The 14404-nt window shown below is 47.4% G+C and overlaps 1 protein-coding gene across 1 annotated transcript in view; it reads left to right on the forward strand.

The window, feature by feature from the left end:
* The window catches only part of CSMD2 (CUB and Sushi multiple domains 2), a gene marked incomplete at both ends in the record, with an annotated part of 547554 nt that overhangs the window by 198665 nt on the left and 334485 nt on the right, over window positions 1–14404 (forward strand). Inside the window, one exon of the mRNA XM_080921920.1 lies at window positions 4904–5098. Coding sequence (XP_080778046.1) covers window positions 4904–5098 — 195 coding nt within the window. The remainder of the gene's footprint in view (window positions 1–4903; window positions 5099–14404) is intronic.

Here is a 14404-nt window from a genome sequence, read left to right on the forward strand (position 1 = left end):
AGAAGCAGGGAGCCTGGTAGTGGGGAAGAGTTAGTCCCATAGATCCAGGGGAGGATGGTAAATCTTCACCTGAGAAAGGAATGGTGGGCCTGGTGTGATGTTCAGAGAATAGGGTGTAGCAGAGAAGAAGCCAGGAAATTTCTCTGAGAAGGAAAGGGCCTGGGTCTGCACCGGCCTGAGCATAGAGACTGCTGTGATCCAGGTTGACTGGCAAATGAAGGGAAGTAGGTTGTCATAGCTTGCTGTCAATCTCAGCCTCCTCTTGCTATCTCCTGCAATTGGAATTACAGCTCAGGAGCCTTGGGATCTGGTGCTGGCATCGGGCTTTGTAAGATTCTGAACCCTCTGACCCCAGTGCCAAGGATGGCAAAGATCACCAGCCTGAGTCATAGGAACAGGCTCAAGGTGGAGGCCTCATGCCTGACAAGTGTCAGGGGGAGCTGGGCAGGAGAGGGGCGCTGATTTGTGAGGTCCTTGGCACCTCTTGTCTTGGTGTATTACCCACCCAGCATTAGTCTATGAAACTAGAGCAGGTGAGAACAAACAAATGGCCTCCAATTGCCATTCTCAAAGGGCAAGCTTTGACGTAGGTTAACAGCGTAAAGCCATGCCTGTCAGACTGATGGTCTAGCAGGTCTTACATCTTATCCTTGATGTGCAGTTTACATAGACATATTAAAATATATGTGAAAGTATGTTAGCTTGAAGAATGAATGCATACCTGCAACTCTAGCACTTTGAAGATAGGGCAGAGGGGAGTCAGAAATTAATGTTGTCCTTGTTGTCATGGTGAACTGGGTTACATTAGACTGTCTCAAAAAAAGAAAAAAAAAGAAAGAGAGAGAGGGAGAGAGAGAGAGAAATGAAAAAGAAAGGGAAGTTGGAGGAAAGAAAGAAGAAAATCACATATAGGATGATACCTTTTACATGTGTCTTATAGACAAGGCATGGGTAAGTATGCAGTGAGTAACAGTCACAAGCCCAACAGCTAAAATGGCAGAAGTTGTAAAGCTGATGTGCATCACAAGTAAAGCAGAAGGGCCTGGCGTCAGAATCAGATCTCTCCCGTCCCTCGCCAGATGCAAACATGCCACAGCCACAGCCTCCTGTCTTCACTCTCTGGTGGCTATGGGAAGACAAGCTTCTCTGTGCTGAATCTTCCCCAGCTTTTCTGTCACTTTCAGTCACATGGCCGTGAGGACTGGTCTAGTTACTGGTAGCTAAGACATCAAGACATATAGAGGTTGCTCATGGATAGCATAGGGGATTCTTCGTTATGTGATGGGATCCCAAGTCTCAAATTAAAAATAGAACCTAGAGTGATGTAGCTCTAGCTGAATTCTGGCCACAGAGAAGAGTCATTGTCATACAATCACAGAGAATGTTGTGTTGATTGGCAAGAGCTGGGCTTTGTTAGAGGGCAAAATTCCCCACTGCTAATCTACAACAGAACGGTTCAGTGCCAAGCGCAGCTTTAATAATGCCGTTCTGGGCCATTTGGGATGTAAATAGCCCACTCATGATTTTGTAAGCAATCAGAGGGACGTTTTATAGACAGGAGAGCGAGAGCCACTATGATATCTGTGTTGAAAAAACATGGGAAACACAACGACGATGACGAAAGAGAAAAACGAAAGCAAAAAACCCAAGAATTTGTGCCGTAGGAAGACTTCTTTGTGGTGCATCTCACATCTGTGCCTGTCCAAAGTCCTTCTTTAGACACACAACAGAAAAGACTATACTTCAGACATTACCCTTGATACCATTTAGTGACAAATGTGTAGGATGGTTACTATATGTGTGTGTGTGTGTGTGTGTGTATATATATATATATACACATACACATATATTTATTTATTTAAAGAAATCAGAGTATTAAAATGAGGACTCTCAAGTGGTCACCTCTAACTTTTAAAGAAGTCCCCATCCCTAGAGGATTCAGGAGAAAGGGACCTCATGTGCAGATATCACATCACTTAACAGAACCAGGACGACCTGGGTTCCCACCAGGCTCCTCCACTGCTAGCTGTGTGTTCTTGGCCAAGCTAACTGCTTCCACTCTTCCTTAGCACTGCCATCTGGGAGAAACACGAGGGAAACACACGCGCCCTACAGCTTCCTTTGCTACATTAAGTAAACGTGTTATTCAGGCCTAGAAGTATACCAAGTTCTCAGTGGATGTTAGAAATAAAATTTTAACTTCTATAGCAGCCCTACTATGTGTTGACCAATCTCCCACAATCTGTCGAAGACCTAGTCCCCAACACCTGTCTAATGTGACCTTTAAAAATGGACTTTGCAAAAGATGACTTCATGTCGGGGTCACAAGGGTGTATCCTGCACAATATTATACACAGAGATGTTGCAGGAGGACCTCAGATGAGCAGGGAACCCCAGAGGTTGCCAACAATCAGAAAATGTAGGAGGAAGGAAGAAAAATTAATCTGCACCCCAACCCCATGCCTAAAGGCTTTCTTCTGTGAGCTTCTGGCCTTTCTAACTATTCCGATTTGCTAATGACAATGATAGAGTGTAGTTGTTAGTGCCCACTTGGTGTTACTTTGTTATATTATTAGCCCTACTGGCTAACAAGGCCTTTAGAAGAGAAAAAAAACCTGCACCTTCTCTAAACAAGGAATGGAGATCCAAAGAGGCATGGAGTGCTTACATCACTGCATCTGCCAAAGGTGGAGAAGCTGGATGCGAACCCAGCTCTCACTGAGCCCCAAGACAGCTCACTCCTTCCTTCACTGTGTGACCTCTTTGGATCAGAGATTGGGATTTTTAAAAGTAATGAGAGGAATGGGCGCCACTCATTACAGCTGGGTTCCAGTTGAGACCCATTTCAGAGTGGTCTGACTATGAACGGCTCATTAAGTAAGGAACGGTAAGCATTTGAGAGTGACTTTCTTAAAAAGAATCAACTTTTATTTATAGTGACGTTCCAGTCATTAATTTCAAAGGAAGAAAGCCCAAAGCAGAAGCAGGTTCATTAAAATTTTGACATTAGTAATTAATTAAATTGGGTCTTTGCGTCTTGTTGCGGAAAATGAAACGTTAGTTCTACACCAGTTCTCAGCCGCTTTCCTGTCGCTTCCCTCCCCTCACCTTAGCTTGCTTTCTTCTCCAAATGTTTACCTGGCTCCCTCCACTCCCAGTACCCACTCACACACACACCATATTGCCTGTGCTGTAAACCAGCAGCACGAAACCATGAGAAAGACTGGGTGAATTAGGAGTAGGGGATGATGGGAAATGCAACTGAGCCGAAAGCGGGGCATCTTGGGAAAAGTCAGGCGAACGGGCAGTAAGGGATCATGGGAAATGCTCAGTGAACCAGCAATGTGGTGGTGGTCATAGGAAATACAGCTGAGCCAGTAGCAGGGCATTCTGGGATATGTTCAGAGAATCAGCTGTAGAGGGCCATTGGAAGTGTAACTGAGCCCACTTGTAGGACCATAGAAAACAAAACAATAGCAACAACAAATGGATCAGCAGTGGGGAATTATGGGAAAACTTAGTAACCAGCAAAGGAGTGTGCGAAATATCCAGTGAGCTACCAGCAAAGGATTATGGGAAACATTTAGTGAGCCAGTAAGCTGATCATGGGAAATGAGTGAGCTGTGGCAGAGGCTCATGGGGAATGGCAGCAGGGCCAACTCTGCAACATCTCTGACCTTGATAAATCTTGCTCATCTCAGAGTTCTGCATAGGTATGACCTTTTGGGGAAGTCGCCCTTGAGCCCCTTCCCTACGGGGTCCACCACCCACTATCGCAGGTGTAGGCCATCTTTAATGGCGCCCATACCTCCCATGGGGACTGAATGTTTGATTCACTCACTTTGTACTCATGTGTGTGCCAGGCTTCGTGACAAGCCCCTTGAGAACCCAAGCTTGTTCAAACAGTTACCAGGAAGGGGCTGCCGTGATCTCCATTTACAAGTGAGTGACAGAGCAGCTAAGAGACTTAGTCTTGGCTGCAGGGAGGTTCTGGAGTCCGTGCTCTTCCCATTATTCTGCTATGGGCTTCTCAGAGTTGTCTTCATAAACTATTGCTGGCGACGGGCCGGAGGCTCGTGGAGAAGTGATCCTGATAGGCTGACATTTTTGAGCAGTAGCCTGTGGTGCTCTCCTGGGTAGCCCTCGGAGGTCAGGCATTTTCCAACCATGAGAGAGGAAGCTGGGACAGGAAGACACGGGCGACACGTGGACACACGAGTGCTGTATTCTCTCTCCGACGCTGACAGGTCACGATGCTCCTGCACTCTCGCCGAGGCCATTTGCTCTGGATAATGACAGTACACACGCAAGGGATTTGATTGCTTGGGCTCCGGTTACACGCTGTACAGCCTGTTCCCAGCTCCCAGTCCCCCGCTTCGCACAGGCTGGCCTGAGAGAACCCGAGATTCTACGCTTGTCTCCCTTCCTCTCTGCTTAAGCCCAGCTTCTCCCTTAACTGCCAGCACCCGCTCTACCACAGTCGCTGCCAGATAGGGCGACAGCCCCGAAAAACAGGACACTGGGTTCAAAGAGCGACGAGCAAGTGGGAGATGTACTCTTGGACTCTTGTGTGCGTGTTTTGATCGAGGCAGCCATGCCCAAGAAGTTAGTGTACCCCACGGAGGAGGATGGGGGGGTTCCCTTCTCTAGTAACAAGGATGGATGAAGCTAACACTCAGTGTTGCATATGATCAAGCAGACCACCTGGATGTTCCTTTAAAATTCCCAACCTGTGACCTCTGGCATGTAACCCATTCCCTGGTGGTCGGCAGCAGAGAAAAGGAGCTGAGGTCAGTAGTGGCCAGCTGCATTCGGAGAAGAAATGAGGTCTAGGCAGGTGGCCCGGACCTAAGCTGTGTAGTCTCAAGCCCAGCTCACCAGTCACATCCCTCTCTCTTCACAGTTCTCCCAAGTCACACTTGTGGGAACCCAGGGAGACTGCCCAATGGTATCCAGCAAGGCTCCACCTTCAACCTGGGGGACAAGGTCCGCTACAGCTGCAACCCCGGCTTCTTCCTGGAGGGCCATGCGGTGCTCACCTGCCATGCCAGCTCCGAGAACAGCGCCACGTGGGACTTCCCTCTGCCTTCCTGTAGAGGTAAGTGACTTGAGAGGGCCTGGGAGGGCCCCGTGGCAGCTGGGAAGGAAGCCCAAATTTCTAGTGGGATCTGTCTATGGGCAAAGTTTTAGCCTTTCCAGTGAGACTTGGATTCTCTCATGGGAATCTCAAATCTAGGAACACTGAAGGTCCTTGGGTCCCCAGGTGCTTCCCCCAGGTCCTCAGCCCCACCTGACTTCCTAGGCCTCCGATCTATCTTCCTCAGGTTGCTCTCATATAAAGAAATTCAGTCCAACTTTGTGCCCTGCTCATTGGCCCCAGCTCAGAAGTGCTTGCTTTCATCTTGTTAGAGCCATCACTCATCCTTGGAGTGCTCCCTCAGAAGATTCCTACTAGCCTTGTGCTGACATTTTTCCTTTTTCACCTATAAATTCAACTTTTCTCCTAGTTCCAAGTAAGCCAAGATATTGGTCACACTGCTGTTCTTTATTGTCCCTCCCCACTCATCATAGCCAAATAAGTGTCAATCTTTCCTATTTTATAATAAAGATACATGATCTTCTTTTTGAAGAGCTTAAAAAATCCAGGACAAGAAAAAGGAGTGGGAACCAAACAAATTATATACATTTTAGGCATGGTGTGAGTGCGTTTGTGGTGGTTTGAATATTCTTGGCCCAGGGCTTAGCACTATTGGGAGGTGTGGCCTTATTAAAGTAGGTGTGGCCTTGTTGTAGGAAGTGTGTCATTGTGGAGGTGGTCAATGAGACCTTCCTCGTAACCACATAGGAGTCAGTTTTTTCCTAGTGGCCTACAGATGAAGATGTAGAACTCTCAGCTCCTCATGTACCGTGCCTGCTGAGATGCTGCCATGCTACTTCTTTGATGACAATAGATTAAACCTCTAAAGACTGTAAGCCAGCCCCAATGAAATGTTGTCCTTATAAGAGTTGTCTTGGTCATGGTGTCTGTTCTCAGTAATAAAACCTTAACTAAGACAGCATTACATTATTATTGTGTTCATTGCTGTAACAAAATACATGACAAAAGCAACTTACATGAGCAAGGCTTATTTTGACTACCAGTCTGCAGGGGATACAATATATCATGGTGAGAAAGCCATGTTGGCAGGAGCAGCTGCTCTCTTCCTTTTTTAATCAGTCCAGGACCCCAGGCAGTGGGACGCTGCTGCTCACATCCAGGATGGGTTTCTCTGCTTGATTAAACTTCTCTGGCAATGCCCTCAGAGACATGTCCAGAGGTGTGCCTCCTAGGGGACCCCAAAACTCATTGAGGTGTCAATCAAAATCCACTGCCACACCTTCCCACCATCATCTTCCCTTGCATGATACATGTTCCTAGATTAAAGTATATACCTGAGTTGGCATTCTTCTCCCTGTAGGTGAATTTTAGTTCCTCTAAAGAACTACTGTTTTAGTTTGCTTCCTGTTGCTATGATATAAACATCACTACCAAAAACAACTTGGAGAAGAAAGTGTCTAGTTTTTGATTTTTTGTTTCTTTTTTTTAACTTGGCTTACAGTTATAGTCCATCACCAAAGAAAGGTAAGGAACTGGAGATACAAATGAAGCAGGGGCCCACGGAGGAATGCTGCTTATTGGCTTTCTCTTTATGGCTTACTCGGGCTGCCTGCTTTCTTATACTACCTAGAAAAACCTGCCCAGGGATGACATCACTCACAGCAAGCTGCCCCCCAACACCAATAATCTATCAAGAAAATGCTTTACAGACTTGTATACAAGCAATTTAATTTCATGGAGGTATTTTCCAGGTAACTCCAGCTCGTGTCAAACTGACAAAAAGGAACCACTGCTACCATGGCCAGCATTGGATACCCCACCCCACCCCACCCTAGCTCTTGAAAGTGCTGTCAGGCTCGCTACCCATCCTGAGCTCAGAGCTTCTTCAGTGTTAGCTATCCCTACACTGTCCCCATGGATATTGCCCCAGTCAGTGGGAATTGTTCCAGCCCTTAAACTGCCTGACTTCCCAATGGCCTTTTGCACTACTGATCAATGTTATTTTTAAAAAAAAATCCCATTCATTCAATTTTACCAATGATGACTCAGGAGTCAAACACTGTGGCAAATGCCCGCTACCTCAGAGAACCAGAGAAAGCATGCAGCTGACCTTCCTACTTCATCAGTGCCATAGGAGGTAAAGGTCCTTTCTCCTTCTCCATGATGTCTTAAATACCTTCCTACTCAGTATTCCTCCTTTCTGTTTACTTGTGCTCACCCCCTGTCAGCTGGTTGCGTGCTCTGCCTCTTGACCTTGGGCTGACTTTATTTAGCTCTTGGATTCAAGGTGTGTATACTAGGGCTGAGCCGCACCACCACAAGATTTTTTTTTTCAGTTCACAATCTTGGGTTTCACAGTGTGATCAGCTGTCCTGAAACAAAACCAATCTCTTCTCCCTAAATCCTCATCTTCAAATCCCATAGAAGTAGAACACACAGGTGCTTGTGTGGGATAGCCATTGGCTACTGAGAGATGTCTGCAGGCAGTTCTTCAACTTCAAGTTTGAATTTCCTCTCAGATGAGTCTTTCCTCTTGGAAGACTAGCACCGGGGGCGAAGACACTCTCCCCTGCCTCCATCTGTACAGTTTATTCTCAGCAGCAAGGGTGGATTTTACCAGGCACACACACCTATTTCCCTTCTCCCCATTCATGTGACAAGGTATCATCAATTGATCCCCTTACTCTTGCCTGCTGGATGGAGGCCATCTTCCAGAAGACAAACTACCACTTAAGCTTTGGTCACACTGCCTCATGCCTCTTTATTCCTCCAACAGAATTGGCCTCACCCATGCTGGTCTTCCATGATGGAGCCCAAGGGGACTAGACATATTGTTTCCCATCTTTTCATGTCCCAATCTTGTTCACCTATATCTTGTACAGGACCCACCACTTTTGGGAAGGTTAGCATCAGGAAAAACCAGGCTGGTTGGGTCTGACCTTGGATCCTTCACAACAGGTGTGGGACCCTTTGTGGCCTGATTCCATGTACACCTGCCCGTTTCTTGTACTATCTTTACCCATACCCTGTCCTGGGGATGTCACTTTTAACATACCCATCTTCTGAAGGACATGTCAGAATTATGACATGATACCAGAAATGAGGAATAGATGAAATCCATACGTTGTAATCCAGGTAGCAGAGTCCTTTTTATAAACACTATAGGCATTACCCGCCATGGTCCAAGATAGAAATAAAATACAAATATAAACCAAGCCTCATCTACAGAGCCCATATTTGTCCTATTAAGGCAGATTTCCAATACCTTCTAAAATTTTTTCTTCATCTTCCTCTTGCCTAACCTCCAGCCCTTGTTCTACTTTGGCAACTAGGTTGGTAACTTGGAACATTTTCTGCACCCTCTTATATCCATAAAACCAAATCCTCTAAAACTCAACAAACAGAATCCCAGAGGCCTTCGAAGGACCACATTAGTCACTGTATGGTATGACAGTGCTGGACTTACATCTCTGCACAGCAGACAAGTTATGACAAACATGTGGCTGTTCCTGATGTTTGTGGTCTGGCCTTCCTGGTGCTTCTCTCTGTCCTCCCTTGGTCATTCCAGCTGCCCCCCAAAAGACACAAGATGTTAGTCATCTCTTCTTTCTTGAAGGCTCTCTGCCTTGAGGCTCCCTGCACTTGGCCCCGCTTCAAGTCTTCTGTTTGCTTTGTAAGCACTTAAAATTCAGGTTCCCTCTTGATTTTCCTAATTCCCTAATTCTCTATCACCTTTTGCTAGCCAAAGAGAACTGTGTCCTTGAAAGAAACTGGGCATACTGCTACAATGACTTTTGCAAACCCCAGTAAACAGACATGGCCTCTACCATCCAGTGTCTGTGTGTCCTGACATTGGGAGCAGTGGTTGCCCGCTGTCAGAAGCCACGCCACATCTGTAGTCCACGGATGTGAAATGTGGGATTCCCTCCTAGCCTCTCCCAACATCCTGAAGCTTCTCACATGGTCCTTATTCTTCTCTTCTCCTAGACATCCCTCCTGGAAACTCCCCATGTCTCTTGGAATCTTCCATCTTTGCCCATGTCTCTTGGAATCTTCCATCTTTGGTATATTTGCTCTAGCCCAGATGGAAATGACACCTCCACCACAAACCCCCTTGGATGTGTATCACACTCCACTTATCCAAACTCTGTTTTCCCCAAACCTACTCTTTTGGTTGACTCCTGCAGTTTTATGAAGCACCACACAATGGTGGCCAAGATGACTCTCCCATAGGCCCTGCCCTGTTCCCTTGGTCTTCTGCTACAGACTGGGTCCTCAAAACTGCAGGTGTCCCTTTGCAGACTGTCCCCTACCAGAACCACATACCATTTCATCCGTTCTCTACCATAAAAGAAAACACAGCTCTGACTGAGTCTTCCATTGCTTAGCCTTACCTCTGGAACTCTTCCTCACTAACATTAACAACGTTTGTTTCTTTAACATGGAGCATAAGACCTTTCTAGAAAAATAATTCCAGACCAACTTGTCCCCTGTGTTCATTTCCCTCTAAAGTAGCTCCCACATGAGCCACAGGGAAGATGCCTCTCTCTGCACACAGAAGAAAACCTTAGGGTAGAGGCTTCCTGATACCCATGGGGCTGTGGTTGAGATACAGTTACTCCCTTCTCTCAGAGTCTGGGGGTTCACAGATCTCTCCCTTAATTGATGCAGCATCCTCAGTAGCATAATTGAGCAATCATTCTGCGTGTTGTTCTCAGGATGCCAAACCTTCCAGGAACAAAAACACTCACTGGTTGTTCAAGCCATGCCAGGGACCACAGCTCTGCCAGGGACCACAGTGGTACCAGCATGGCTGGGTTTATGCTCAGAAAGTACCACAAGCCCCCCACCAGTCTCTCTAGGACTGGTATTAGGAATAGATCAGCCTCCCCTCTAGAAAGCTGTCTGCAACATTCACTGAATGCACAACAGCCTGGCTAGGCTTTGTTCAGCCCTTAGTGTTCAGCAGGCAAGCCTCCTGAGAAGGAGGTTTCTATGGGACACACGGCCAAAGCTCTCTAAGCTTTGCTGGAAAGCCCTGTTCTGTCCAGAGTGCCACTGGAAAGGGGGTGGGGCATAGAATGTAAATCACAGGACAGGGAGAAGGGGGCTGTGGAGCAACTGACACAGCAGTCCTGAAGTTGACTCTAAAGGAGCCCTCATGATCAGGATCCTGGCCCATGTGGGTTCCGTCCAGCTAACAGAGAGCAGAAGGCAGGGCCTGTGATATCCCTTGTCGTGCCTGCCACTCTGGACATATTCACAAAGGCAGGCATCCCTTAAGAGACAGGAGCATGGTCCAAACTCTTTGATCCACAGCAAGGAAGACCAGGTATATTACAGCAGCCAGCCTCTGACTCAAAGAACATCAGCCCAGGATAAAGAAAGCTTTGGGAAGAGGGAGGGAATTCAGAGGCACAAGGAACCAAAAAGCAGGTGGGGTTCAGGGAAGCTGGCTGAAGCAAGATGGATTTTGTCTTAGAGCATCATGACAACCACTGCCGACTGCCACCAGACTCCTAGGGGACAAGCATTCTGTCAGCAGAATCTGGACAACAGGCTTCAAGGATTTGGGCCTCAGTTTGGGGTGTAGCTCATAGGACTTGCTAATAAGTGAAGGTTTGAAGTTGACCAGAAAGCTCTTTCTGAGGTTCAGGCTAGCTAGAAATGATGACAAGGAACTGGAAGTTGACCAGGATAGGTACCTGTTTCTTCCAGAATCACAAGAGCTAGCTTCCTCGGGGTAAAGTCTGAAGGTGCTTGTGAGCTGGTGATATGAACGCTCTTTCTGCAGCCAAAGGAAGCCTAGGCTAGCCAGGACTACGCTGCGAGGACTCACTGGCAGGAGGCAGATATCCTGGACAGGAGTGTAGACAGTAGAGAACTCAGGGCTCTCTGTGTCTGTCCGTCAAGCAGTTTGCAGGTAGGGCATGTGGTTGTGTGGACTGGGAGTAAGTGAGCGTGGTCTGTGCGTAGTTGCAGCTCTCAGAGTTGACCTCCCACATTCCTGCCGGAGTCCTCAGCACTTCTCTTCCCCCTTCGCCCCTGTTATTCCTGGAGCAGGACAAGTCATGGTATAGGGTCTGAAGTCCTATCCCCTGATTCAGGCAGGTCTCCACCTTGTCACTTCTATCAACTTGCTAAGAGGCTCTGGGCCAGTCACTCAGTTTCGCTATGCCCATTTTCCCAGCAGTCATTGGGAGTAATGACACTACTGAGTTCAAAATGGACTGGGGTTCTGCTTGTAGATGCTTCTGGCGAAGGGCTTTGTTCCAACTATTACTGTGATTCTCTGCCACAGACACTGCTAGCCAGCACTGATTGACACGCTGGCCCTGCTTTGTCTAATTTAATCCTTACAGAAGCCTAAAGAGGCCACAGTGTTGCCAGTTTCTGTTGTGAAGGAAAGGGCCCAGACCTGGAGAGGTGAGGTGGGTGGCTTTGTTTCTGGTGATAGTAAAAGGCTGAGAAGCTGGGACAACCCAGGACTGTGTTCCTGATGCCCATGGTCTTAACCACCGCTGCCCCTGTGGGCAAGGATGTTGGCAATCTAGTAAACTCGGCAGGAGACTCAAAATCACAGCAACACACTGAATGTGAAGTTCCTTCCCTCCCTGGTGCAGAGTTTGAGACCTAGGCTCTCTGCATGTTGAGGCAGGGAAGCCTAGTTTGTCTGCCTGAGCACAGCTGGATTAGGCGTGGTTCACTGAGACCTATGAGGCAGAGAAACTAGCGTGGACTGGGGCAGTTCTGAAGCTATAGAGTTCTGGCATAGGTAGCTGTGCCTATGGGCTGCTTTAAACTCAGTTTCAGTTTCCTCGTCTGTAACACAGAAGTTGTCTTAGTTTCCTCTTCAGTGGCAGTGACGACACTCAGATTAAAACAACTTAAGGGAGAACAGGTTTCTTCTGGCTCACAGTTTAAGGATATAGTCAGCCATAGCAGTGAAACCAGGGTGGCAGGTGCAGGGAAGTCAGGGTAGCAGGTGTAGGGAATAAAGTGAAGCAGGTGCAAAGAAGCCAGGGTAGCAGGTGCAGGGATGTCATGGTGGCAGGTGCAGGGAAGCCAGGGTGGCAGGTGCAGGGAAGCCAGGGTGGCAGGTGCAGAGAAGTCAGGGTGGCAGGTGCAGGGAAGCCAGGGTGGCAGGTGCAGGGAAGCCAGGGTGTCAGATGTAGAAAAGTCAGGGTGTCAGGTGCAGGAAAGTGAAGGTGGCAGGTGCTTGAAGCACCCACCATTAGAAAAAGAGACATGAGTGCCGCTGATGCTGCTGTTTAATTTCTTGTCTCCTCTTATACAGTTCAGGATCCCAGCCAGGGAATGGTGCCACCCATAGTAGGCACGGTTTTCCTGCATCAATGAACACAGTCAAGAGAATCCTTTCACATATGCCCAGGGGCCCTGTCTCTCAGGTGATTCCAGGTTCTATCAAGTTGATAATCGACACTGGCCTTCATGGGGGTGACTCAGCTAACTTTCTCAGTGCTCTGCCTGACCCATGACAGACACTCTGCAAAAAATAAATAAATAAAAAATTTTTAAAATAAAAAAAAGACATTCCTAATCCATCCTGCACTGATCAGGTTGCCATCACTAAAACTAACAAATTGTCTTAGGGTTTTCATTGCTATAGAGAGATGCCATGACCATGGCAACTCTGATAAAGGAAATCATTGAATCAGGGCTCCCTTACAATTTCAGAGGTTTAGTCCATTGTCCTCATGGTAGGAAGCATGGCAGCAGGCAGGCATGGGGCTGGAGAGAAGCTGAGAGTTCTACACCTTGATTTGCAGGCAGCAGAAGGGGACTTTGTTTCACACTGGGCGAATATATAAGACCTCAAAGCCCTCCCCAACAGTGACACATTTCCTCCAACAAGACTTCCTCTCCTGATAGTGCTGTTCCCTACAGCCAAGCATTAAAACACATGAACCTATGGGGGCCATACCTACTCTAACCACCTCACGGGTACATGAGAGGACTACTAACAAGGCAGAAAAGTTCGTTTTGGCTTGTGGGTTCGGAAACTCAAGGCCAAGATCAGCTTGTTCCCTTGACTTGGCTTAAAAGGAGGAAGAGCATCATGGTGGCAGAAATGTCTAGAGGAGGTGGTTTACCACAAACATCCAGGAAGCAGGGAAATGGGTTCTCAGGGCAAGAGACAGCCTCAGAGGACATACCCCCTACTTCCTCCAACTATGCCCCACCTCTGGAAATTTCTACCAAATTATGAACCTGCAGAATGGGGATATTTGGTGCTTTGAAAGAATATGATGGTGAAGGTCTGATTCTAGAAAGATCTGTAAAGCTTAGGCCAGGCTGCCATAGCTCCCAGGATTCTTTTGGGAGAGGCCTTGCACATGGATTCCTTATTCTTCCCATTCCTCCCTGAACTGTAAGTCACTGAGTAGCTAACCGAGGCAGAGGGGACAGAGGGATGGCTTTCTGAAGTTATGGCTAATTGGAGAGACTTCAGGAGGAGCTAAAGCCCATCATAAATAAAGTCATAAGCTTGCAAAGGCAAACATCAGCACAACGTACCTGCACCCAGGATGCACGACTTGCTGGTGGCGCAGGAGGCCCTCTGCCAGAGGAGAAAGCGTAGATGAATATTTTAGGGCTTGGTGTGAGCTGAAGGTTATATTTTACGACTCCAGAGTTGTAACTATGAAATACGACGTCTTGTTTAAAGTGCGAGGAAATCTCCAAACAGCTTTTACAGCATCTTCAATCAAAACAGGATGGTTCCAGAGCCAGGGGGTCAGAGGAGCCCAAGACAGAAGAATGACATATTCTCTCTGAGCACACAGGTGGCTCTGGCCTAAGGGTTCTTTGAAACCTGGTTCTTGCTTGCATCGTGGTCCAAGGGTCCGGTGGCTCGTGCTAGTATATTTGAAAAGCTTCCAGTGTCTTAGCAAGCCACTGTTGAACTGGGAAGAACTTTAATGTGGAGGATATTGCCATCCTGGTAGACAGAGTCAGCTAAAGCCCTGTCTTAGCCACTTCCTGTGTGGCCTTGACAATATAACTTAACCTCTCTGATCTTCAGTTCCCTGATTAGTCCCTTGGTTCACCAGATGCTCACTGAATGCCTGTTTTGTCCCAGGAAATTTACTAGGTGCTTTGTGCGGAGCACACAGTCTCTGCCTTCCGGGAGTTCAACCTCCAGATATGAAGGGACTGAAAATGTCATTGACAAGAAGTGTGGGAAGCACTTATAGGAAAGCATGTGGGATGTGTGTGTGTGTGTGTGTGTGTGTGTGTGTGTGTGTGTGTGTGTGTGTATGCGTGGGGTGTGTGTAGTGTGTG

Source organism: Micromys minutus (genome assembly GCF_963924665.1).
Source record: "Micromys minutus genome assembly, chromosome: 9".
NCBI lineage: Eukaryota > Metazoa > Chordata > Mammalia > Rodentia > Muridae > Micromys > Micromys minutus.